This window comes from Zea mays, chromosome 3 (assembly GCF_902167145.1).
Source record: "Zea mays cultivar B73 chromosome 3, Zm-B73-REFERENCE-NAM-5.0, whole genome shotgun sequence".
NCBI classification, from domain to species: Eukaryota; Viridiplantae; Streptophyta; class Magnoliopsida; order Poales; family Poaceae; genus Zea; species Zea mays.
In genome coordinates, this window is record NC_050098.1 from 26,286,507 (window position 1) to 26,313,886 (window position 27,380).

At 57.2% G+C, this 27,380-nt stretch overlaps 1 protein-coding gene across 1 annotated transcript; it reads left to right on the forward strand.

Moving 5' to 3' along the window:
• The first annotated feature begins 24,209 nt into the window (after positions 1-24,209).
• LOC100272910 (Glycosyltransferase family 61 protein) lies at positions 24,210-26,642 on the forward strand. Its single transcript, NM_001147362.1, has 4 exons — positions 24,210-24,507; positions 24,653-24,745; positions 24,892-25,017; positions 25,237-26,642. The coding sequence occupies exons 1-4, from the start codon at positions 24,363-24,365 to the stop codon at positions 26,466-26,468; spliced, it is 1,596 nt and encodes a 531-aa protein (NP_001140834.1). The 5' UTR covers positions 24,210-24,362; the 3' UTR covers positions 26,469-26,642.
• Positions 26,643-27,380: the final 738 nt, after the last annotated feature.

Here is a 27,380-nt window from a genome sequence, read left to right on the forward strand (position 1 = left end):
TCTCCTGAACTGCTTCAGCCTCCAAGTGATTCAATCTTCCATGATTATAGCGCTGCTGAGAGCGATTGCCTGCTCCAGGCTGAGACACATTCTGCTTTGCTGGGGCAGGAAGACGAGGTGCTTGCTGATTCTGCTTTTGAAACTGACCTCCTGACTGATTGCTCTGACGGTTCTGGTACTGATGCTGAGGGTACTGCCTTTGGAACTGCTGATACTGCTGACGCTGCTGATGCTGCTGAGATGGACGCTGGTTCTGCCTGAACTGCTGAGGTTGATTGCCTGAGAAACGGGGACGGCTGCTGCTTCCAGGCTGGGGTCCACTGATCTTGCGCTTACGATCTTCCATCTCCTTGCGCTTTCTCTCTGTCATGATTGCTCTATCAATCAGGTGCTGGAATGTCGGGAAGGTGTGGTTCATCAGCTGATACTGCAGAGGGTCAACCAAGCCTCTCAGGAAACGGTACTGTCGCTTGGCGTCGGTGTTGACATCTTCGGGAGCATAGCGAGACAATTGCAGAAACCTGTCTCGATACTCACTGACAGACGATGACCCTTGCTTAAGGGCCAGGAATTCCTCCTTCTTCACTGTCATCAGACCTGCAGGCACATGGTACTGACGAAAGCTACCTCGGAATTCTTCCCAGGTGATGGTGTCGGGGTTGGCATGGGTGGCGAGGTAAGACTCCCACCATGACTGGGCTGCTCCTCTCAACAGACGGGGACCATACAAGACTTTCTCCCGGTCATCGCACTGAGCGGTATGCAACTCCCGCTCCACAGTGCGCAGCCAATCTTCAGCATCCATGGGGTCAGAAGAGTGAGCGAACGTTGGTGGATGACCTCTCATGAATTCGGCACGCTTGTCTCTAGGCATCTGAGGCATCTGAGGCTGGGGTGGTGCTTGCTGCTGTTGCTGCTGCTGCTGCTGCTGAATGGCGGCCAGAGTCTGACCGATGGCTTGAACTGCCTGAGTCTGCATCAGAAACATCTGCTCAATGGACATCGGGGGCGGGGGCGGCAGGTGCTGCTGCTGGGGCACCTCATCCTGCGGAGCGGCTCGCTCCTGCTGAGCACGCCTTCCTCCTCTGCGCCTGTTCTCTGACATCTACAGAACGCAACCACACATCAGAACTGATCTGGCAAAGCTTGCAGCATAAGAAAAGAGTATAGAATTCTCCAACAGCACTGAACAGATGAGCATCTTCACTGATCTCCAACACAGACCACACAGCTTCTCAGATAAAGAGGAAAGGAGAATAATGGGTTTCCCAACTATATAACTAACTTTATTGACATAGTATGTAAACCAAAATGCAGGGGATACCCACACTCTGGTGACAATCATTACAAAGATCCAAACCAAACATAGTTCATCATGACAAGCATAAATGCACAGGATATAGCAAACTACCCTGTCTAACTAAAACTAACTAAGACCGAGACTAACGCTAAGACTGAAGCTTCTATGTATATATTTTCGTATTAATTACAAGATCCAACTCTAACGATCTATGGTTCTAGATTTATCTTGGTCTTGCAGGCGGGATTGCCATAAGACTGGTGTCCACGCTGAGGTGAGCGGTACGGGTGCTGAGTCCCAACGGGAGCGGGGGAACCACCATCCAGAAAACGACGTTCCGCGCGCTCAGCCCGCAGCTGGGCGATCTCAGCACGAGCCCTACCCAGCTCGTCTAGTGCATGGTCCAGCTCCGTGTTTAGCACGGCGGCTAGGTTGACTGTGCTGCTCAACCTAGGATTGCCCTCACCGACAGGTGAGACAATCACGCCTCCTGTGCTGCCGGATGAACGGCGGGGGTAATACTTCAGGTCGAGACCGTCAGCTGCCCCACCGAAAACCGAGCAGTAGTGCGAAAGCGCACGCCGTGCAGCATCTTGCATGGCTGCCTCAGCTGAGTCCCGCTCAGAGATAGAATAGTGCTCTGAACAGGCCTCTGCACCCTGGAGACTGTCCTCCGGGCAGCGCACCAAGCAAGTCGCCTCCCAGCGGTCCGGGTAGACCCCGCGACTATGCTGGTAGACCACACAGCGATACTCGACGGACCAAGTATGCCGGTCAAATGCCCGACGTAGCAGGGTGTCGAGCGCATCATGGAAGTGACACCCGCGAGCAGCGTCGCGAGTGATGGGTCGAGCAACCCATCCTTCCGGCTCAGGGTTAGCAGAGAAGTCGGTGTCGTGGCTCGAGCTGTCGTCGCCTCCTCCGTCGTCTGGGTCTCCTCCAGCAGCTACTCCAGAAGCTGGGGCGCCCAGTGGTGGTGCAGGGGGCGGCTCCAGAGGAAGCACAGGGGAGCAGCTCCTCACAGACTCTATCTCCTGGTGGAGCGAGAGGGAAGAGCTCTGCTGCTCCTGTCGTCGACGTTCCTGCTCCTCACGCAGGCGGTGGTGTAGTCTCTCCAAGTGGCTGGACTGTCCGGCCACGGGACGGCGAAGCGGACGCTCAGCAAGGCGGGAGGGTAAGAAGGGGATGACTGACTTTCGTGCAGTGTGTCTAAGTCGAGCCATCTACAAAAGACATCGCAAGCAAAAGGGTGAGAACAGAATTAATATGACCAGCAAGTAATGAGTCATAAGTAAATGAAGGATTGGAATAAAACATGATTTTCAGCAAGGTATAGTATATAGTAGAACATAGGTTTGGTCAGTAGGACCAACTTTTGAAGGGATATCAAAGTCAAGGAAGAGACAGAGGTCTATAATCCTTAGAACGACCATTCTACTCTAGGTTAGCGGTCCTACAGTCAGCACGGCTTTGATACCACTTATGTCACACCCGGTTTTTAGAAGGCAAACCGAATGCGAACCATGTACGTGCCAGGATCAGTTATTCACGTACACAGCAGTTACATAATATGGACATCATCACACAGTGCTCAAAATAGTATTAATAAGGGAAATAGTCGATTACATCATACGTCTGAGACGTCCATATGGTTCTTACAATAAATCAAAGTGCGGAAAAGAAACGTAGATAACACGGCCTTCACAGGCAGCCGACTGGGGGTTGCCGCTAACCCACACCTAGAACTCGTCGTAATCTTGGAACTCCTGGAAGTCTCCTTCCACAGCTTCATCTTCGCCTGAGCAGTGGTTGCAATGCTGACAACCTGGGGGGGGGGTTTGGTGTGTAGAGCAAGGGTGAGTACACATCAACATACTCAGCAAGTATCCTGTTTGGCTGTAGTGGACTAGCTTTATGTGGGGATAAGTCAAGCAGTTGCTTTTAGTTGGTCAGGTTATTACTTACTAGTAGAAAGCCAGGTTTTAACATTAACCCAAGTTATTAACCCAATGTATCCTTTCCAAACGGAAAGAATACCACTTACCAATACCATAATCATCACCAGAACCATCAATCTCATAACCACCTGTACCACAATGTCTCTGATCAAGTATCACTAATCTCTGGAGCTCCCTTGGCCGCTCATAACCGCGAGCACGGCTGATATATCAGTTTCATAACACTCTGCAGAGGTTGTGCACTTTACCCACAAGCCGTGATTCCCTCTCTAGCCCGGGCTTGCAAGACCCTTATTCACTCCCGAGGTGAATGGCCAGGGATTCACTACGAAGCCTTTACAAAGATTCCCCGGGGCTGTAGCCACCCGTTAGGTTTCCTAAATGCACCGCACTCCTCCCCAAGGGGCGAACCCAAACTTGGCAGAGCGAGCCGCATACACCGAGCCCCATTGACGGCACGACGGCTAAGTGAACTACACCCCGGATCCTCTAATTATTCAGCTAAGGGCACCCCATTCCACCCTCATGGTTGCACTGTTTTCCCGGGCGGTCATCCATAGAACAGGTCCTTACGGAGAGGCACTCGAGAAACCGCTCGAGCCCCCTTGAAAACCACAAGTATAATCATAAAGGAGAACGGGAAAACAGCGTATCATAGATAATCACATCATGTTCATTGATTAGAGTTGAGCAATAGCATCAGACTAAGTAGTAATAATCCGACCCAAATAGGTAAACAAGGACATGGATAACAAAAGCTAGTCAATCCTTAGGTATAAATGTGTAAAGCGGGAGGTGAATTAAAGAATGAATAGGACATAGATAGGTCAAAGGACACTTGCCTCCACCAAACGACTGCTGCTCAGGGGCTTCTCCTGCGAATTCCTCGGGCTCTTCGACCGGATCGTTCTCTATGCGAGCGCAAACATACATACATCCATCCACATATTTAATACAAAAGAACAGTACACCATACAAGATAAGAAATAAAGCGAATATGCATCAAGTATGACATTCGATAACGCATTTGTTGTGGTTAGAAAGAAACGGGAAAGGTCTCGCAGGGGGTTAAATCTTATGCACTAATGACACAATTGGTTTTTAACAAAATAATTCTGTTATACATATTTATATCTACTAATGGAAACCTAATCACTTTTAGTTGATCAACATTGCACAGGGTAAACAATTAACTACGTGCATCAATAGCATAACGGAATTTTAAATTAAACTTCCTATTTTCTCATAGCATAAACAGTGATTAGCCTACTTAAAATACAGTAATTATGATCACAGAAAGTAAATAAAATAAAATAAAATAAAAAAAATAAAAAAAACAGAGGGGGGGGGGGCGGTTGAACCGGCCCTAGGGCGGTTGAACCGGCCCGGGGGCAGGCGGCCGAGCTGGGGCGGCCGAGCGCGGGGGGCGGCCGAGCTGGGGCCGGGGGCGGCTGAGCCGGGGCCGAGGGCGGCTGAACCGGCCCGGGACAGGGGGGGCGCGACCAGGGGCCAGGGCGGGCGGCGGGCGCGGCCAGGGGGCCGAGCGGGCGGCGGACGCGGCCAGGGGGCCGAGCGGGCGGGGCTGGGGGCGGCCGGGTGGCCGGGCGGCGCGGCCAAGGGGAGAAGGAGGGGAGGGGGAAGGAGAGAGGAGGGAGAAGGGGGAGGGGAGGGGGCTCACCGGCGAGGGGGGTGGCCGACGGCGAGGGCGCGCAGCCGGGGTCGGGGCAGCGGCGGCGGCTAGGGCAGGGAGGTGGGTGGGGGCGGCGGCTTGGGTGGGGAGGGAGAGAGGGAGAGAATGAGGGAGAGGGAGAGGGGATTTGGGGAAAAAGAGGGGGGGGTGGGGGCGGCTGGGCCTGCTTTGGGCCCAAGAGGGGGGCGCAAGGGGGCGGCTGGGCCGGCCGGGGTCGGCCCAGGGCGCGGGAGAGAGAGAGAGAGGGGAGAGAGAAAGAGAGAGAGAAAAGAGAAAGAAAGATCTTCTTCTCATTTTCGAAATCCGATCTTTCTACATGAATGCAATTGCACTTTCAAAGCAATCAAAAGAAATGCAAGGTTCGGCATGGTGCATCAAGCAACATAAAGCATTTAGGGTTTTTATACGTACGGGAATTCCAAACCGGATCCCGCTAGAACTTTGGAAAAGGTCAAGGTTTAGCGAGGGGAAAAAGAAAAGGAAAAGGTAACGCCCGAATTTTGGCAAGTAAAGAAAAGAAAAAATTCAACTGCAAAATTCGGGGCGTTACAATATGCCCCCTGCCGGATTGGTCGGCCTGGAAGGCCGAGTAGTCCGGCAATCCTGTTGGGTTTGTGCCTGGTGACCGGATTGAGCAGTGCTCAATCGGTCTTGTACTGGTGGCGTCAACCTGTCAAAAACAGATGTTTGGGGTGCCCCCCAGACGGGGTACTGTGGCATCCCAAATGGATATGGTGGCATGCCCCACATTTGATTTGGGACATATGGCGGAGGTAAATATGTGTATGGATATGGCATAGGTGGATATGGAGGTGGAGGTGTCCATGCAGGTATGTTAGGTCTCACTTGTATAGTATGACCTTTCATTTCTTCCGATTGGTGAGGTGGTCCAATCGGCCTGACCTGACGTTGCTCATGAATGGGTGAGCGGGGTCGCTTCGGTGGCCGGTCACTGGGGTCGGCCTTCTTTTTCACATATTTAGACAACAATTGATCGAAAGTTGGGCCAGGCTTGATCAGCCGACCAGCTGCTTTAAATGTATTTGTTTTCCACGTACCTATCTCTGGTCGTCGTGGTTTGAAGGTACGTGGTCGCTGCGAGTCCTGAGCATGGCCGGACCGTCCACCAGAGTCCTCCGGACCGTCCGGAGAAGCGTCGGACCGTCCGCGTCGGGACGGCGGACTGTCCGTGATGCGCAGCACGGGTTCCCGCAACTGTCTCCCTGTCGGCGCTTGCCCCCCAGTGCTAGAGGCTATGATGGTCACCTTCAGGGTCTCCCCTCCATCGGGAGTCTTCTCGGCCACCACTTTTCTGCCAGAAACTTTACAATCCCCATCGGCCTTTTTAGCATTGCCGATGATTGTTTCCTTGCCTTTGCCTTTATCGGCTGTATTTGGCCGAACCAGGACTTTCTTGCCCTCAAAGTCGATCACGTTCATTGGAAAGGGCTCTGTATCCACCTGCATTTCCTGAAATTTCAATCGTCCCTCATTAATGGCCGATTGAATTTGTCGTTGGAATACATTACAATCATTAGTGGCATGAGAAAATGAGTTATGCCACTTGCAGTACGCACGACGTTTTAGCTCGTCGGCGGATGGAACAGTGTGATTTATTTTAATATTGCCATTTTTGAGTAATTCATCAAATATTCTATCACACTTACCAACATTAAACGTAAACTTAACCTCCTCTTGCCCTTTCTTTTGAACCGGCTGCAAGGAGGAACAAGCCGAAGATTTGGCCTGTTTTGGCCAAACCATTTCAGCAGCATATACTTCTGCTGATTCGTCATCTGAGCTACTTTGGTCGCATTCTACTATATGTACGTTGTGACGCATTGTTTTAGCAGTTTCTTTGCTCCGGCTTTCGCAAGCCAAAGCCCTCTGGTGTAACTGTGCTAGTGTAAAAAATTGGATGCCTTCTAATCTCTCTTTTAAATAATATCGTAGACCATTAAAGGCTAATCCTACTAGCTGTTTTTCTGCTAAATGAATTTGAAAGCATCGGTTTCTTGTATCGCGGAATCTCCGGATGTAATCATTAACCGATTCGTCTTTTGTCTGTCGCAATGACACTAAATCTACCAAATCCAATTCATAATCACCGGAGAAAAAATGATCATGAAATTTTTGTTCTAGATCCCCCCATGATGAAATGGAATTAGGAGGTAAAGTGGCATACCATGCAAACGCGGTTCCTGTTAGCGATAATGAAAATAAACGTACGCGAAATGCCTCTGTGTCGGCCAATTCTCCCAATTGTGCTAAGAACTGGCCTATATGTTCACGTGTGTTTTTCCCTTGATCACCCGAAAATTTTGCGAATTCGGGTATCCTGGTTCCCTGTGGGTATGGGTGGTGATCAAATCGGATGTCATAAGGTTTCCGATATGATTGCCCCCCAGGGACCATGCTTACTCCGAGCTTATCTCGGAACGCCCCGGCTATTTCTTCCCTTACTATATCAATGGCAGTCGGTGCGAGACCACCGGCTCTCTGGTCAAACCTAGGTGGGGTTGGCTGGACATTAGCATGTTGTCTCTCCCCCCATTGGTTTGAGTTACGTGGTGCATTTTCATTTGCCCTATATGGGTCATAGGTTTGATCGTTTCTTTCCGGCCTTCTAGATGGGGCCGGAAAGCTTTCCTGGGCTTTGGATCCTGAATTAATGGGCTGGTGCATCGCATAGTGTGATGGGAAGTGTTGCTGGGACGGGCGAGGATTCATGTAATAATCCTCCTCAAAAGACTCATGCGCGGACTGTCCGGATATGTACCCGGACCGTCCGTGGTTATATGCGGACCGTCCGTCGTTGTATGCGGACCGTCCGACTGGGTAGTTTGGGTTCTGTGCCGTGTGTGGTGGCTCGGGCGCATATCTAGGTAACTCATTAAAAATAGGCCCGACTGTTGCTGGCCCGGATGGTCCGCGCTCATGTGCGGATGGTCCGGGCATGTGCAGATCGGCTGGTTTGCTGCCGATTTGCGGTTGCTTAGGGTATGTGTCCATCGGCATCCCATAAAGGGGTTGTGACTGGTCGTGACAACCTGTAGCCGATGTGTTACACGCGTTATCTCCTAGCTCAACCTCGTGCGAAGGAAAATTTGCGGTACTAGATTTATCAAATGCACGTACTAGTCTCTTAAGATCGCTTTGCATACCCCCTATGATGTTCTGCATTTGTTCACGCTGATCTTCTACATAATTTTTAAGAGATTGCAGATCGTTGGTATTACTTACATTGGGGATATCTGGCGTGGGTTGGAGCGAAGCCGGATCCGTTGCCCGATGTCGGACGACCTTGTTGTTCCTGTCCACTTTGAAGTTGGCCAAGAACTTTGCTTTCGCCTCCTGGATCATCCGCTCCTTGTGCTCCTCAAACTGGAGCTGCTCGTCAGCCGGCAAGGTTTCCCAAGTCGGCTCTATGATGTTGCTTGGAGAAATATCAGAGCTATCCCTTGAACCGGCCATTGAGGGCCGATTTGATAAGCTTAGATATGTCTTCCCCAGCGGAGTCGCCAAAAAGTATGTTGACGCCTTTTCGGAGCGCCAAATACTCAAGAAGAACCGGCGGCGGTGCTCTCTGCACAGGGGCGGACGGTCCGCGCGCGGGGCCGGACGGTCCGCGGCCTGGTGCGAGGCGCGGTGGTACTCTCTGCGCAGGGGCGGACTGTCCGCGGCCTGGGGCCGGACGGTCCGCGGCCTGGTGCGCGGCTAGGGCTTCTCTGCCTGACGGCCGGACGGTCCGCGCCCTGAGGCCGGACGGTCCGCGCGTACGCAGAGGCAGCGGAAGTCGCCGGCGGCGCCTGGATCTCGCTCCCGGGAGGGACCCCGTCGGGGAGGAAAGATCCTAGGTGGTGTCTAGGCTCGGGCCGGCCGACCTAGACTCCTCTAATCGACGTAGAGCCGAAGAGAGACGAAGAATTTGGAGATTGGGAGGCTAAACCTAAACTAGACTAGAACTACTCCTAGGGTAAAATGCGAATAAAAGTTGTATTGATTCGATTGTTGATGATTACAAATCGGTCGTAGACCTCTCTATTTATAGAGGAGGGGGGCTGGACCCTTTACACAACTGATTCCGAGCTAATCCCGCGAATATAGCTAACAACCGTAGCACAAAACTCGGAACCCTAATCTGTTCTGCGCACGCGCGGACCGTCCGGCCCACAGGCGCGGACTGTCCGGACCGCGGACCGTCCGGCCTCTGGGCCGGACCGTCCGCAGCTCATTTCTGGTTCGAACAATAAGAAACAAAAACTTCAAACGGGATTGTACTTATTCAAGAAAAGTACGCATATATGATCTTCTTAAATGAATTAGAATGGTTGTTTGCAAACATGTTGCCACACCACTTTCAATAAATGAGAAGTTATCACTTCATGAAGGATCTCCTCTAAGGGCAAATAATGCTACAAGCTATATAAGTGTAGTGGGAGCTTCACAATGCTTAACTTTGACTAGTCTTGATGTTATGTTCTTATAGTAAACAAACAAGGTATATCAATTTCTACATGTCCCTACTACTATTTATTCAACAGATTAACACACAACGCACACAGACCCAACTTTGGGTTATCGGCGATCCTTCCAAAAGATGTTTTTATACTTTTACAATATAAGCCCTAGACAGGCCTGCCATGTATATACAAAAAAAGCTTACCTCAGCTGATCTTGAACGAACGATCGAACATATGAATGAAGCCAAAGAAACAATCAAAGATGGGCGAATGTGCATGTGTGTAGTGTAGGTTCTGAATTAGGCAGGGGCGTGGTGGGCGCGCTCTTGGTGACACGTACCTTGACAGCTCATGACTTCTCTTCGACTGAAACATGCTAATATGCCAATCAAATATTCCACGCGTTTGACCTCTTACACGCTTTAGCATCATCTACCACCACACACCCATGATGGATCAATCAGGGATGCCTCTCTATATGACCTATTCTTCCTAGCTACCCTACACCGACTCCCTGCCCCCAATCATCGTACACAGCTCGCGCAGATGATTTAGAATCCTTCGTGCCAAACCGCCCTCAAACTAGTAAAAACGCGGCATATTCCAAATCCCCAGTATAATAAGCTCGACCCAGAAGCTTTATGCCAACTACTTAACTATATAATTGTCGGCGTTTCGAGACCGGGGTCCCTGAGCCGACGAGTGAAGTGTCGCCGCGTGCCCCAGCCCAGATGGGTCGACGCGAGGCGAAACGCGAAGTAGGAAAAGTGAGGCGGCCGGAGATGGGCGAGAGAGAGGTGGAAATCCCGCGGCCTTCGTGTTCGTCCCGCGCCCAGGTCGGGTGCGCTTGCAGTAGGGGGTTACAAGCGTCCACACGGGGGAGGGAGCGAGCGGCCTCACGCGAGCGCCTGTCTCGTCCTCGTCCCCGCGCGGCCAACCCTCTCTAAGAGGGCTCTGGTCCTTCCTTTTATAGGCGTAAGGAGGGGATCCAGGTGTACAATGGGGGGTGTAGCAGAGTGCTACGTGTCTAGCGGAGGAGAGCTAGCGCCCTAAGTACACGCCATCGTGGCGGCCGGAGAGATTTTGGCGCCCGGTTTGTGTGATGTCGTGGCCGTCGGAGGAGCGCTGGAGCCTAGCGGAGAGACAGTTGTCGGGGCCGTCGAGTCCTTGCTGATGTCCTCTTGCTTCCGTAAGGGGGCCGAGAGCCGCCATCGTCAGGGAGCGTGCGGGGCGCCATCATTGCCTATCTGGCGGAGCGAGCCAGATGGGACGCCAGTCTTGTTCCCCGTAGCCTGAGTCAGCTCGGAGTAGGGTAATGATGGCGCCTCCTGTTGACGTGGTCGGCCTGCGCCCTAGGTTGGGGCGATGTGGAGGCTCCTCCGAGGTCGAGGTCGAGTCCGTCTTCCGTGGCCGAGGTCGAGTCCGAGCCCCTAGGTCGGGCGAGGCGGAGGCCGTTGGCTGAGGCCAGGGCGGAATTTGAGTCCTGGGGTCGGGCGAAGCGGAGTTCGTCGTCTTCTGGGGCTGAGCCCAAGTCCGAGCCCTGGGTCGGGCGGAGCGGAGTTCGCCTTCTTCCGGGGCTTAGCCCGAGTCCGAGCCCTGGGTCGGGCGGAGCGGAGTTCGCCGTCTTCCAGGGCTTAGCCCGAGTCCGAGCCCTGGGTCGGGCGGAGCGGAGTTCGCCGTCTTCCGGGGCTTATCCCGAGTCCGAGCCCTGGGTCGGGCGGAGCGGAGCTTCCTATGGTGCGCGCGACTGGGCCTGACTGCCTATCAGCCTCACTCTGCCAAGTGGCACCGCAGTCGGAGCGGCGCAGGCGGCGCTGTCTTTCTGTCAGACCGGTCAGTGGAGCGGCGAAGTGATGGCGGTCACTTCGGCTCTGTCGGCTGACGGGCGCGCGTCAGGGTAAAGGTGTCAGGCCACCTTTGCATTAAATGCTCCTGCGATTTGGCCGGTCAGTGCGGCGATTTGGTCAGGGTTGCTTCTTGGCGAAGACAGGGCCTCGAGCGAGCCGGAAATATGTTCGCCGCTGGAGGGGGGCCTCGGGCGAGGCGGAGATCCTCCGGGGTCGGCTGCCCTTGTCCGAGGCTGGGCTCGGGCGAGGCGTGATCGAGTCCCTCGAATGGACTGGTCCCTGACTTAATCGCACCCATCAGGCCTTTGCAGCTTTATGCTGATGGGGGTTACCAGCTGAGAATTAGGAGCATTGAGGGTACCCCTAATTATGGTCCCCGACAGTAGCCCCCGAGCCTCGAAGGGAGTGTTAGCACTCGCTTGGAAGCTTTCGTCGCACTTTTTTGCAAGGGGACCAGCCTTTCTCGGTTGCGTTTTGTTCCGGTGGGTGCGCGCGAGCGCACCCGCCGGGTGTAGCCCCCGAGGCCTCGGAGGAGTGGTTTGACTCCTCCGAGGTCTTAACGCCTCGCGCAATGCTTCGGCTGGTCTGGTCGTTCCCTCATGCGAGCTGGTCGTAGCCCGGGTGTACGGTCGGGTCCCAAGCTCTCGGGCTGGTATGTTGACGCTGTCAACGGTTTGGCCGGAGCCGGGTTTGCGAGAGCAGCCCCCGAGCCTCTGCACAGGGCGAGAGGGTGATCAGGGACAGACTCGACTTTTTTACATACGCCCCTGTGTCGCCTTTCCGCAAGGAGGAGGGGGGGAGAGCGCCATGTTGCCCTCGGTGGGCGCCGAACATGGTGTCTCCGGTGAGCTGCAGGCGGGTGATCCGAGCGGACGTCTGTGCCCCATTCGTTAGGGGTCGGCTAGAGGCCCAGAGGCGCGCCCAAAAGTACCTGCGGGTGATCTGCCGGACCCGGTCCCCTGGCGACGGGGTCCGAGGGCTCGATGCCTCCCTCTGATGGGATTCCGTTACAAGATCGTTCCCGCTGGTCTCGGAAATGTCCTAGGGTACCTCGGGAGCGCAGCCCGAGCCTTGGTTATGTATCGAACGTACCCATGGTCATCCCTCGCTCTGTGTCTGAGGCGGCTATGAACCCTTCGGGGGCCAGCCTTCGAACCCCTGATCAGTAGTGGGCGCGGAGCCCGAGTAGCCTGAGGCGGCCGTTGAACCCTTCCGAGGGGCCGGCCTTCGAACCTCTGACCAGTAGTGGGTGTGGGGCCCACGTGCTCTGAGGCGGTTGTTGAACCCTTCCGAGGGGCCAGCCTTCGAACCTCTGATCAGTAGGGAGGCTCGGGGCCTGGTTCCTTCACGGGGAAGGGTCCTTTTCGGGGTATCCCCCTTTCCTGGTCCCTGTTGCAAGAGAGAGAAAGAGGAAAAAAGGAAAAGGATACGAAATCGAACGACGCGGCGTACCTTTTTTGACGCGGTCATTATGGCGAAGGCGAAGCGTCGCTCGCTTCTCCTGCCAGAGGCGCCGCCTGTCCCACCGCGGAGTTAATGCGACGGGGCGAGTGGTTCGCGGGGCAGCCGTTGCGCGTGCGCGAGCCGTTCGAGGAACGGAACACGGGCGCGTTGTCTTCACGCCGTGGGAGAGGGTTCTCTCGCTGCCCCCGGATGGGACGTAAGCTTGGCTGACGACGTGACCGCTGCTCCTGTCCGCCTGCCACCACCATTACTGCCGACCCATTTTTGGCCGTATTGACCGTCGCGCCAGTCTGGCGCCGCTGGGTTGTGCGCTGGGTCGCCTCGAGTCGCGATATTGGTTCCGCAGTCAAGGAGGCGTGGTGGTGGCGCAAGTGGCGGTGCAGTTGCATGCACGAAGCATTCGGCGCGCCGGTTGCATGACGCGTGGGTCTGGGCCTCCATGTCGGGCGTGTTGGGAGTCGAAGAAGCGCGCCCACTTGGCGCGGTTGCATGCCGCCTGCATGGCTGCCCGCCCTTTCGCCCGCTGGTCTGGGCAAAAGTGGAGAGCCGCTTGTAACCGCTGGGCGGTTGCACGCACCGCGCACGGCGGTTTGGCTTCTTCTGCTCTGGGCCAGCTTGGATGACGTGTGGGACCCAGCCCCCGCGCCGTAGGGGGAGGACCTTGGAGCGTGTTGGAGAAGGCTCAGCCCATGACGGCTGGGGACGCAAGTAGGGAGAGTCGCCTTTAAAAGGAGGGTGACCCTCTTGGAAGGCGACCGTGTCTTCGCGCTCCCTTATGCATCGTGTCTTTCCACCTTCCAAGCCCCCGGATGGGGGATATCCGCCGTCTTTCTGCTTCGTCGTTGGAGGAACGTAACTCCGCGGGAGTTGGTACCTTTCAGCCATCGTTCGGCTTCAAGGATGTTCATCATGCAGCCCGGCTGCACCCCTCCGCCGGCGGTCACCCAAGATGGTGACCTCCAGTTCGATGGCGGGGGAGAGCGAACCGGGCCGCAGCCTCTACCCCTCCCTCAGCCTCAAGGATTTTCATCACCAGGGCTGGGGAGGGGAGTGTGCCGAGTTGGGGTCGGCCCCTGCGTGGGCGGTGGCCCGCTCCTTCCCTCAGTGATCGGGGGGAAGGGCGGTAGTCGTCCGTGGCGCTGGCAGCTGCCGTGTGCCTGGCTCTCGGACCCGAGTGGCTTCGGAGCCGTTCTCGGCGCCGGCTTCCGCCACGGCAGCTGGAAGAGGTTCCTCTACCGACGAGATAGCCAGGGCCGCCCACAGACCGACCTCCAACTGTACGGCCTTCTGCCCGTCCTTGCCTCACGAGTTTGGGCATGGGTGGGGGCCTCCTGGCAGCAGCATCCGCCCTGAGGTCATCGCTGCTGCTGTTCGGCCCCCCGGAGCAGAAGTCTTCATCGTCGCCGCTGCTGGGGCGGGCGACGGCGAGCCGTTCATCAGTCTTCTGTTGCTCCGCAGGCCCCCCCAGTCGCGTGGGGTTGTTCGTACCTGCGGAGGTGGAACCGGAGTTCCGTTTGTAATGGCACTTCGAATGCCAGTGTTTTTGTTCATTGTGGCTGTTGAGGCCTGAACATGTATGTAAATTTGGCACGGAGCCGTGTTTTTTCCTCATTTTCGAGCACTAAGACTCGCCTGTTGGTTGTCTGAACCGCTTCACCAAGCGTGAGTCGCCCCGTGTTAAGGTGACGAGTGAGGTATCTGTATCCCGGAGGTGTAGGAGTCCCTCAGCTCGGTCAGCCTTGTTGTCCGAGGCTTCCCTTGCTTGGTTAGAGGAAAACCCTCGGCCGCTCTTCGATGAGCCGAGGCCAGGGGTAGCGGTGCCAGCACGAACAGAGGCAGAGTTGGCTCGAAAAGAAGGCCTGGTCGGCCGGAGCCTGGCCGGGTCGTCCGTTAGCGGGGCCGACACCGGAATTGATCTGCTGAGGCCTCGGGCCGGGCTGATGTCCTTGGGGGACAGCTGGCCGAGGCCCCGGGGTGACCGGCCGAGCCGCCTGCTCGGGCCGGATTCTCGGGGAAGACCCTGGCGGCGATGGCCCGGGCTTGGTGATGACGTTTTCCTTCAGAGCGGAGACCCTTGTACCGCGTCGCCGTCCGAGGCTAGGTCGGACCTCGCCGAAGGTGTTGTCGACGCCGAGGGCGCTGCTGCTCCCTTTAGCCGTCAAGATCCGAGCCTGCAGGATCGGATTATCTTGTAGCGTGTGTTTTCTGCGGCCGCCGAGGCCGAAACACACCCTCGCCGTATTGTAAAGCTGCGTCTCCTTTTCTCTTGTTTCGAGTATCTGGACTTTTTTGTCGGTAACAGAACTGTCTATGCGAGCGAGAGTTGCTTCTCACGGAAGGTGATGAGTGAGGTATCCGTATCCCGGAGGCGTAGGATTCCCTCGGCTCGGTCGGCCTTGCCGCTTACGCGCACTCTTACCCGTCCATGGGGTTCTGTCACCGACGCACTCGAGAAGGCTCGAAGAATCGCTCCGGCAGAAGAGCTTCCGAACATGAAGACTTGTTCGGTCCGCGGAATCACTTATCCGAACGTGAGTTACTTATGGCAGAAGGTGATGAGTGAGGTATCCGTATCCCGGAGGCGTAGGAGTCCCACGGCTCGGTCAGCCTTGGCTGCTTTCGTGTACTTCGTCGTTTTCAGGATCCACTTTCGAAGTAGTCGAAAAGCACGAAAGACATTCTGGCAGGAAAAATCTTTTTTCGAGGAAAATTTCGACGCAGAGGGGGTTCCCCCCTTTTAGCCTCCGAGGGAGGGTCGGGCTTTGCCGAGGTAAGGCTGACCCTTCCTTGATGACTAAATTTTGCGTGGGAGCGAGGTATATGAACAACTTGAAAACATCTTAAGGGTAGAAGCGACGTAGCTGTTGGATGTTCCAAGCGTTGCTGTAGACCTCGCCTTGACTGTTGGCCAGCTTGTACGTTCCGGGCTTCAGAACTTTGGCGATGACGAACGGCCCCTCCCAGGGGGGTGTGAGCTTGTGTCGACCTCGGGCGTCTTGTCGCAGCCGAAGCACCAGGTCGCCCACTTGGAGGTCTCGGGATCGGACCCCTCGGGCGTGGTAGCGTCGCATGGACTGCTGGTACCGCGCCGAGTGTAGTAAGGCCTTGTCCCGAGCCTCTTCCAGTTGGTCCAGCGAGTCTTCTCGACTAGCTTGGTTGCTTTGGTCGGCATAGGCCCTCGTCCTCGGGGAACCGTATTCCAGGTCTGTGGGCAAGATGGCCTCGGCCCCATAGACTAGAAAGAACGGCGTGAAGCCCATGGCTCGGCTCGGTGTCGTCCTCAGGCTCCAGACCACCGAGGGGAGTTCCTTCATCCATCGCTTGCCGAACTTGTTGAGGTCGTTGTAAATCCGAGGCTTGAGTCCTTGTAGAATCATGCCGTTGGCACACTCTACTTGCCCATTCGTCATGGGATGAGCCACGGCGGCCCAGTCCACCCGGATGTGGTGATCCTCGCAGAAGTCCAGGAACTTTCTGCCAGTGAACTGGGTGCCGTTGTCGGTGATGATGGAGTTCGGGACCCCAAAATGATGGATGATGTTGGTGAAGAACGCCACCGCCTGCTCGGACCTGATGCTGTTTAGGGGTCGGACCTCGATCCACTTGGAAAATTTGTCGATGGCGACCAACAGGTGCGTGTAGCCCCCGGGTGCCTTCTGCAAGGGGCCGACGAGGTCCAGACCCCACATAGCAAAAGGCCATGTGATGGGTATCGTCTGTAGAGCCTGAGCGGGCAGGTGGGTCTGCCTTGCGTAGAACTGACACCCTTCGCAGGCGCGGACAATTCTAGTGGCGTCGGCCACCGCCGTTGGCCAGTAGAAACCTTGTCGGAAAGCATTTCCGACAAGGGCTCGAGGTGCTGCGTGGTGGCCGCAAGCCCCCGAGTGTATTTCTCGGAGGAGTTCCTGACCTTCGGTGGTGGAGATGCATCGCTGGAGGATGCCTGAAGGGCTGCGGTGGTAGAGCTCCTTCCCTTCTCCTAGCAAGACGAACGACTTGGCGCGCCGCGCCAACCGCTGAGCTTCGGCTCGGTCGAGGGGTAGCTCTCCTCGGTGGAGATATTGCAGGTACGAGGTCTGCCAGTTTTGATCAGGCGTGACCCCGCTTTGCTCCCCCTCGACGTGTAGCATCTCGCCCTCGGGGGCCGAGGGTACCTCGGACCGAACCGAGGGTGCCTCGGGCCGAGCCGAGGGTGCCTCGGACTGTGCCGAGGGTACCTCGGGTTGGGCCGAGGGTGCCTCAGGCTCGGGCGCGTCGTCGATCTTGACGGAGGGTTGATGCAGATCTCGGGAGAAGACGTCCGGGGGAACCGTTGTTCGCCCCCGAGGCTATTTTAGCCAGCTCGTCCGCAGTCTCGTTGTAGCGCCGAGCGATGTGGTTGAGCTCGAGCCCGTAGAACTTGTCTTCCAGGCTCCGAACCTCATCGCAGTAGGCCTCCATCTTCGAGTCGCGGCAGTGGGAGTTCTTCATGATTTGGTCGATGACGAGCTGCGAGTCACCGCGAGCGTCGAGGCGTCGGACCCCTAGCTCGACGGCAATCCGCAACCCGTTGACCAGAGCCTCGTACTCAGCTACATTGTTGGACGCCGGGAAGTGGAGGCGTAGCACGTAGCGTAGGTGCTTCCCGAGGGGCGAGATGAAGAGTAAGCCTGCGCTGGCTCCTGTCTTCATCAGCGACCCATCGAAGAACATGGTCCAGAGCTCCGGTTGGATTGGAGCTGTTGGTAGCTGGGTGTCGACCCATTCAGCCACGAAGTCCGCCAAGACCTGGGATTTGATGGCCTTCCGAGGGGCAAACGAGATTGTTTCGCCCATGATTTCCACCGCCCACTTTGCAATCCTACCCGAAGCCTCTCGGCAATGGATGATCTCCCCCAGGGGGAATGATGACACCACAGTTACCGGATGAGACTCGAAGTAGTGTCGCAACTTCCGCCGTGTCAGGATTACCGCGTACAGCAGCTTCTGAACTTGTGGGTAGCAGATCTTGGTTTCGGACAGTACCTCGCTGACGAAGTAGACTGGCCTCTGGACGGGCAATGCATGCCCCTCTTCTTGCCTCTCGACCACAATCGCGGCGCTAACCACCTGAGTGGTCGCGGCGACATAGACCAAGAGGGCTTCTCCGGCAGCTGGGGGCACCAAGATAGGCGCCTTCGTGAGGAGCGCCTTTAGGTTCCCGAGGGCTTCCTCAGCCTCAGGGGTCCAAGTGAAGCACTCGGCCTTCCTTAAGAGGCGGTATAGAGGTAGACCTCTTTCCCCGAGGTGTGAGATGAAGCGGCTCAGAGCCGCGAGAGATCCCATGACCCTCTGTACGCCTTTCAAGTCCTTGATGGGCCCCATGCTGGTGATGGCTGCGATCTTCTCCGGGTTGGCTTCGATGCCCCGCTCGGAGACGATGAACCCCAAGAGCATGCCTCGGGGCACCCTGAAGACACACTTTTTGGGATTGAGCTTGACGCCTTTCGCTTTGAGACATCGGAATGTCACTTCAAGGTCGGAAAGGAGGTCGGAGGCTTTCCTCGTCTTGACTACGATGTCATCGACGTAGGCCTCGACCGTGCAGCCAATGTGTTCGCCGAACACATGGTTCAAGCACCGCTGGTACGTCGCGCCCGCATTCCTCAAGCCGAACGACATGGTGACATAGCAGTACATGCCGAAGGGTGTGATGAAAGAGGTCGCGAGCTGGTCGGACTCTTTCATCCTGATTTGGTGATACCCTGAGTGGGCATCGAGGAAAGACAGGGTTTCGCACCCAGCAGTGGAATCCACGATCTGATCGATGCGAGGCAGAGGGTAGGGAACCTTCGGACATACTTTGTTCAGACCAGTGTAGTCTACACACATCCGCCATTCCCCCCTTTCTTTCTCACAAGCACAGGGTTGGCAAGCCATTCGGGATGGAATACCTCTTTGATGAACCCCACCGCCATTAGCTTGTGGATCTCCTCGCCTATGGCTCTGCGCTTCTCCTCGTCGAATCGGCGCAGAGGCTGCTTGACGGGTTGGGCTCCAGCTCGGATGTCCAGCGAGTGCTCGGCGACATCCCTCGGTATGCCGGGCATGTCCGAGGGACTCCACGAGAAGACGTCGGCGTTCGCGCGGAGAAAGTCGACGAGCACTGCTTCCTATTTGGGATCCAGCCCGGAGCCGATCCAGACTTGCTTGGAGGCGTCGCTGCTGGGGTCGAGGGGGACGGACTTAACCGTCTCCGCTGGCTCGAAGTTGCCGGCATGACGCTTCACGTCTGGCACCTCCTTAGATAGGCTCTCCAGGTCGGCGATGAGGGCCTCGGACTCGGCGAGGGCCTCGGTGTACTCCACGCACTCCACGTCGCATTCGAACGCGTGTTTGTACGTGAGGCCGACGGTGATGACCCCGTTGGGGCCCAGCATCTTGAGCTTGAGGTAGGTGTAGTTGGGGACGACCATGAACTTCGTGTAGCATGGCCTCCCCAATACCGCGTGGTAGGTTCCTCGGAACCCGACCACCTCGAACGTCAGGGTCTCCCTTCGGAAGTTGGAGGGAGTTCCGAAGCAGACGGGAAGATCGAGTTATCCGAGGGGCTGGACGCGCTTCCTGGGGATAATCCCACGAAAAGGCGCAGCGCCCGCCCGGACCAAGGACAGATCGATGCGCAGAAGCCCGAGGGTCTCGGCGTAGATGATGTTGAGGCTGCTGCCTCCGTCCACGAGGACCTTGGTGAGCCTGACGTCGCCGATGACGGGGTCGACGACGAGCGGGTATTTCCTCGGGCTCGGCACATGGTCGGGGTGGTTGGCTTGGTCGAAGGTGATGGGCTTGTCGGACCAGTCCAGGTAGACTGGCGCCGCCACCTTCACCGTACAGACCTCCCGGTGCTCTTGCTTGCGGTGCCGAGCCGAGGCGTTCGCCGCTTGCCCGCCGTAGATCATGAAGCAGTCACGAACCTCGGGGAACTCTCCTGCCCGGTGATCTTCTTTCTTGTCGTCGTCGCGGGCCCTGCCACCCTCCGCGGGTGGCTCGGCCCTGTGGAAGTGGCGTCGAAGCATGACGCACTCCTCAAGGGTGTGCTTGACGGCCCCTGGGGATAGGGGCACGGCTCCTTGAGCATCTTGTCGAAGAGGTTGGGACCTCCGGGGGGTTTCCGAGGGTTCTTGTACTCGGCGGCGGCGACAAGGTCCGCGTCGGCGGCGTCGCGTTTCGCTTGCGACTTCTTCTTGCCCTTCTTCTTGGCGCCGCGCTGAGTTGACGCCTCGGGGGCATCTTCCGATGGGCGGCCCTGGGGCTGCTTGTCCTTCCGGAAGATAGCCTCGACCGCCTCCTGGCCGGAGGCGAACTTGGTGGCGATGTCCATCAGCTCGCTCGCCTTGGTGGGGGTCTTGTGACACAGCTTGCTCACTAGGTCGCGGCAGGTGGTGCCGGCGAGGAACGCGCCGATTACACCCGAGTCGGTGATGTTGGGCAGCTCGGTGCGCTGCTTCGAGAATCGCCGGATGTAGTCCCAGAGAGACTCTCCTGGCTGCTGTCGGCAGCTTCGGAGGTCCCAGGAATTCCTGGGGCGCATGTACGTGCCCTAGAAATTGTCGGCGAAAGCTTGGACCAGGTCGTCCCAGTTGGAGATCTGCCCCGGAGGCAGGTGCTCCAACCAGGCGCGAGCGGTGTCGGAGAGGAACAGGGGGAGGTTGCGGATGATGAGGTTGTCATCGTCCGTTCCACCCAGTTGGCAGGCCAGACGGTAGTCCGCGAGCCACAGTTCCGGTCTCGTCTCCCCCCGAGTACTTTGTGATAGTAGTCGGGGGTCGGAACCGGGTCGGGAACGGTGCCCGTCGTATGGCCCGGCAAAAGGCCTGCGGACCGGGTGGTTCGGGCGAGGGACTCCGATCCTCGCCGCTGTCGTAGCGTCCCCCACGCCTGGGGTGGTAGCCTCGGCGCACCCTCTCGTCGAGGTGGGCCCGACGGTCGCGGTGATGGTGCTTGTTACCGAGGCGACCCGGGGCCGCAGGCGCTGTGTTGCGCGTGCGCCCGGTGTAGACCGAGGCTTCCCGCATGAATCGGGAAGTCGCGGCATGATGTTCCGAGGGGTACCCCTGCCTTCGGGAGGCGGAGCTCTTGGCCCGCCGGACCGCGGCGCCTTCCAGGAGATCCTTGAGCTCTCCCTGGATTCGCCGCCCCTCGGTGGTTGATGACTCCGGCATCGCGTGGAGGAGCATTGCTGCTACAGCTAGGTTCTGGCCGACCCCACTGGATGCGGGTGGCGGCCTGACCCTGACATCGTCGGCGATGCGGTGCTGGAAGCCCTAGGGTAGATGACACATTTCTCCGGCCAGAGGTTGGCCCGCCCATGCCTTCCCGACGTCTCGGCGGACTGGCTCAAGCGCTCCTGCTCCCTCGTCGAGCCTGGCCTGCACCCCGCGGATTTGCTCAAGCTGTGGGTCGTGACCCCCCCCCCGGAACGGGGACCACAGCTAGCTCTCGTGGGATGTCAACGCGAGGCACCGGCCTAGGGAGATCACCGTCCTCCGGCATACCGAGATGGTTGCCTTCGGAGGGACCCCCTAGATCGACGTGGAAACATTCGCGGCTCGGGCCACAGTCCTCGTCGCCGAGGCTACGACTACCGTCGGAAAAGTCGGAAAGGCAGTAGTCGCATGCGGTCATGAAGTCCTGCATGGCACTGGGGTTGCCAAGTCCGGAGAAATCCCAACAGCAGCTGGGCTCGTCGTCTTCCTTGGACCCAGAGGGCCCGTAGGTTGAGACGTCCGTCAGCCGGTCCCAAGGTGACCGCATACGAAACCCCAGAGGGTTCGGATTTGCCTCTGCGAGAGCGTCCGCCAAAGCGGAGCCGCTAGGCGGGTCGAGGCTGAATCCGAAAGGCATGGGATGGGAACCGGTCGGTACCTCTTGGTCGACGGGCGGTGATGAAGTCACATCGGGGACTGACTGCACCGTCGTCTCAGGTACGAGGGCGACACCCAGCAAGCCTTTCGCGAGCGTGCTGGCGTCGTCCGTTTGCTCGGGATTGGCGTGTCGCGGGGAGACAGCGCTCGTCTTCGTCTCAAGCGTGAGGTCGATGCCCGGCGCGCCCTCCGTTGGAGTGCTGGCGTTGTCGACTCGCTCGACGGCCGACGAGGCGCCGCCTCTTGCTTGGCCTTGGTTGCCCCGCCTCCTCCTCCGTCGGCGGGGAAGAGGACGGGGCGAGCTCGACGGTTGTTCTTCCACCACGAGGGGAAGACGTCGTCGATCCCGCCGCCTGCAGGCGGACTGTCGGCCGCCATTGTCGCTGTCGCCCGGCGGTGGAAAGAGTATCATGTCGTAGCTGCCGTCGAGGGACATGAACTCAAGGCTCCCGAAACGGAGCACCGTCTCGGGCCGGAGAGGTTGCTGGAGACTACCCATCTGGAGCTTGACGGGAAGCTGTTCGTCAACACGCAGCAGTCCCCTACCTAGCGCGCCAACTGTCGGCGTTTCGAGACCGGGGGGTCCCTGAGCAGACGAGTGAAGTGTCGCCGCGTGCCCCAGCCCAGATGGGTCGACGCGAGGCGAAACGCGAAGGGGGGAAAGTGAGGTGGCCGGAGATGGGCGAGAGAGAGGTGGAAATCTCGCGGCCTTCGTGTTCGTCCCGCGCCCAGGTCGGGTGCGCTTGCAGTAGGGGGTTACAAGCGTCCACACGGGGGAGGGAGCGAGCGGCCTCACGCGAGCGCCTGTCTCGTCCTCGTCCCTGCGCGGCCAACCCTCTCTAAGAGGGCCCTGGTCCTTCCTTTTATAGGCGTAAGGAGGGGATCCAGGTGTACAATGGGGGTGTAGCAGAGTGCTACGTGTCTAGCGGAGGAGAGCTAGCGCCCTAAGTACACGCCATCGTGGCGGCCGGAGAGATTTTGGCGCCCAGTTTGTGTGATGTCGTGGCCGTCGGAGGAGCGCTGGAGCCTGGCAGAGAGACAGCTGTTGGGGCCGTCGAGTCCTTGCTGACGTCCTCTTGCTTCCGTAAGGGGGCCGAGAGCCGCCATCATCAAGGAGCGTGCGGGGCGTCATCATTGCCTATCTGGCGGAGCGAGCCAGATGGGACGCCGGTCTTGTTTCCCATAGCCTGAGTCAGCTCGGAGTAGGGTAATGATGGCGCCTCCTGTTGACGTGGCCGGCCTGCGCCCTAGGTTGGGGCGATGTGGAGGCTCCTCCGAGGTCGAGGTCGAGTCCGTCTTCCGTGGCCGAGGTCGAGTCCGAGCACCTAGGTCGGGCGAGGCGGAGGCTGTTGGCTGAGGCCAGGGCGGAATTTGAGTCCTGGGGTCGGGTGAAGCGGAGTTCGCCGTCTTCCGGGGCTTAGCCCGAGTCCGAGCCCTGGGTCGGGCGGAGCGGAGTTCGCCGTCTTCCGGGGCTTAGCCCGAGTCCGAGCCCTGGGTCGGGCGGAGCGGAGTTCGCCGTCTTCCGGGGCTTAGCCCGAGTCCAAGCCCTGGGTCGGGCGGAGCGGAGCTTCCTATGGTGCGCGCGGCTGGGCCTGACTGCCTGTCAGCCTCACTCTGCCATGTGGCACCGCAGTCGGAGCGGCGCAGGCGGCGCTGTCTTTCTGTCAGACCGGTCAGTGGAGCGGCGAAGTGACGGCGGTCACTTCGGCTCTGTCGGCTGAGGGGCGCGCGTCAGGGTAAAGGTGTCAGGCCACCTTTGCATTAAATGCTCCTGCGATTTGGCCGGTCAGTGCGGCGATTTGGTCAGGGTTGCTTCTTGGCGAAGACAGGGCCTCGGGCGAGCCGGAAATATGTTCGCCGCTGGAGGGAGGCCTCGGGCGAGGCGGAGATCCTCCGGGGTCGGCTGCCCTTGTCCGAGGCTGGGCTCGGGCGAGGCGTGATCGAGTCCCTCGAATGGACTGGTCCCTGACTTAATCGAACCCATCAGGCCTTTGCAGCTTTATGCTGATGGTGGTTACCAGCTGAGAATTAGGAGCATTGAGGGTACCCCTAATTATGATCCCCGACAATAATGCTTGTGATTATATGCCTAAAATTCAGTTTAGACCACATACAGCTAACAATTAGCTATTAAGAATTAGATGACCCTTAACTAATAAACCAGCTAATAAGTTCTCGTCTACTTTCTTCGTTCCAGTATATAAGGCATAACCATCTCTGATTCAAAGATTAAGAAATATATTTAATTCTTTATATACCACTGTATCGTATACATACAGATAAAGAGAGCATGACTTATATTGTGGGACAAGAATAAAAAGTTGTTACACATTATATCATAGAACAGAGGGAGTATCACCTAGCTAACAATTAGCTATTTTTTCCCAGCTAATAGTTTACTGGGCGGATCGAAACGTGACCTAAGCATAATTTCTAAAACATAGCCATCACGAGGGAGAGCGGCGTTTGGCTCGGTCTTCCCCTCGGGCCAGCTGCCAGCAGCCGTAGTCGCCCGCCCATAAAACTCATCACGCACCACCAAGAACCGGTCCATTGAAGAGAGTTCTCGGAAGGTTCTCCTCCCGTGTCCGCGTAGCTAAGGTGTCCCGGGGAGACCTGCTGCACACGCGGCGGCGAGGCCTCCATATCTCTCTATCATCACGGCGCGGGGGAGGAAGCCAGCGAGTAAGCTGAAAGGGGAGAGGGAGCCAGGGGTTCACGCGCTCGCCGGAGACGACGACGACGACGACGACGGAAGATGGGCGGCGACCCGGGGAAGGTCATCAGGAACGTGAAGGGCGCCGCGCAGAAGTACCTCGGCGTTGGCTTCCTGCTCGGCTTCTTCCTCGTGCTCCTCACCTACTTCACCGTCTCCGAGCAGTTCGCGATCACGGCGCCCAACGGTGAGTTCAATTGCTCTGAGTCTGACATGGGTTTGGTTCCAGCAGAAAATCCATAGGAGGCTGGGGCTCAATAATTAAAACACCATTCCAGTTTGAGCAAGTTATTTCCTGCGGAAACTGATGGGAATTGAGCTGACGTGCGCAGCTGTTCGGAGGACATCGCCGGGCCACGCGCACACCACGAGGTCGCCGATCACCTCGGCCGTCGAAGAGAAGAGGCAGCAGCCTCCTGCCATAGGTAAAATCAGCCTCTACCCGGCCCCGCCTTGTCTTTCCTTCCTTCCTGTCAACGAATAATCAGAGCACGTTAATTTGGTGATGAGAATTCAGCAAAATTTATCATTTTTTTAAAAATACCACGTCTGTTTTTCTTACCATGAGCAGAGGAGAAGCCACCCAAGCCAGAGGTTGCACCGGAGGAGAAGCCTCCGAAGGAAGAGAAGCCGCCACGCGTTGATGTTGAAGGGCCCCATGCTGAAACAGATGAGGACCAGAAGAAGCCTGTCCCTGGTACTTTGCAAATCCACACCCCCCTTCTTTTCATCCTCATCATCAATCGTGACAAAGAAAAAGAAAGCTAGCACACGAGCTTATTCTGTATGCTTTTGCTTTGCGATCAGTCTCGAACTCGTCTACTTTTTATTTTAGAACCGAAAGTGGCCGTGTGCAGAGCAGAGACGTGTTAGTTTCATATTCATTGCTTCTGTCTGAAAGCATCCAATCCTGCAGACGATGATGGTAGGAGCAGTGGTATCAGCGGCGGCGATGGCGTCGCCACGGAGAGTGCTCCGGCCAAGAAGCCGGCGTGCGACATCCAGGGCCCGTGGGCGTCCGACGTGTGCGACATCGACGGCGACGTGCGGATCCACGGGTCGGCGGGCACCGTGCTGATCGCGCCGTCCATCGAGAGCGGCGGCAACCCGAACCCGCAGGAGTGGCGCGTCCGCCCCTACTCCCGGAAGCACCAGGGCGGGATCAAGGAGGTGACGGTGCGCGAGCTGGCGTCCAGCGCCGACGCGCCGGCGTGCGACGTGCGGTCCCCCGTGCCGGCGATGGTGCTGGCCATGGGCGGACTGACTGGCAACTACTGGCACGACTTCAGCGACATCATGATCCCGCTCTACCTCCAGGCGGCGCGGTTCGAGGGCGAGGTGCAGCTGGTGGTGGAGAACATCCAGCCGTGGTACGTGGGCAAGTACCGGGCCATCCTGCGGCGGCTGTCGCGGCACGACATCGTGGACATGGACCGGGACGACCGCGTGCGCTGCTTCCCGGGCGCGGTGGTGGGCATCCGCATGCACAAGGAGTTCAGCATCGACCCGGCGCGGGAGCCGCTGGGCCACTCCATGCCGGAGTTCACCGCGTTCCTCCGCGAGACCTACTCGCTCCCGCGGGCCGCGCCGGCGAGGCTGGCGGGCGCCGACGGCGAGGAGGACGAGCGGGCGCGGCCCCGCATGATGGTCATCTCGCGCCGCCACCCGCGGAAGCTGGTGAACTTGGACGCCGTGGTGGCTCTGGCGCGGCGCGTCGGGTTCGAGGTCGTCATCGGGGACCCGCCCTTCAACGTCGACGTCGGGGAGTTCGCCAAGGAGGTGAACGCCGTGGACGTGCTGGTGGGCGTGCACGGCGCCGGGCTCACCAACTCGCTGTTCCTCCCCACGGGCGCCGTGTTCATCCAGATCAACCCGTACGGCAAGATGGAGCACATCGGGGAGGTGGACTTCGGCATCCCCGCCGTGGACATGGGGCTCAAGTACATCGCCTACTCCGCCGGCGTCGAGGAGACCACCCTGGTGGACACGCTGGGGCGCGACCACCCGGCCGTCAAGGACCCGGAGTCCATCCACCGGAGTGGGTGGGGGAAGGTGGCCGAGTACTACCTCGGCAAGCAGGACGTCCGGCTCGACCTCCAGCGGTTCGAGCCCGTGCTCCGCAAGGCCATGCAGCTCCTCAGGGAGTAGCAGCGTCGTAGAGAGCAGCAGATGAAAGTACAGTTTTTTTCCAAATGACTTTTAGAGTTTTCTTCCCTCCCTATACCTCCTTAATTATATATATTTCTCAATTCTTTTCCATTTTTTGGTGTTCTTTTATAAAGTAAAAAAAAAAGACAAACCAAAGATTGACATGCTTACTCCATTTGATTGCGTCGTCGAACACTTCGCACTGCATTCAGCCATTTGCCCTCGCGTGCGTGGAGTGTGAACATTGTGTTTCAACATCAACAAGCAGATGCCGAAAAGAAAAGGCTAAAAAGGAGCCCAGTACAGATAGCAATGAAGCCCAGTAGACAAACGAAGATGGACCAAATCGTTGGGCCGGTAGGTGAGGGGTGGTTGTCAGTCGCCAGCGTTGACGAAGATGGTAGATAGATTACGTTAGTTAGGTATATAGATAGGTGATCGGCAATCAAGGGACAACAACAACGGCGACTCGATGCAAGCTAGGCGGCAGATACGTGCAAGCAAGCAATGGAACCGACGTGTACTGGACAGCCTAGCCCCTGGTAGCGGGCACATGATAATCCACAGCGAACGCCCATAGCAACCAAACTGTAGCGCTGCAGTGTGATGCATGTTACCTAAGTTTTATTTTTAAATCTACTTTATAATTTAGTACAATCTATTAGACGACGGAGTCGGTCCAAGTGAAGCTCACGTACTACCTGTAAATAGGGATGAAAAGAGTCGGAAACGGTCGGTAAACACTAAAACCATTACCGTTTTTTTTATCGGAAACAAAAACGAAAACGGTAACTCCGGAAACGGAAACGATATCGGTATTTCGGAAACATCGGAAACGAAAGTTTGGTGCGGAAAATACACCGGTAACGGTCGAAATCTAAAATACGATCGGTAAACATATCAAACTTCATA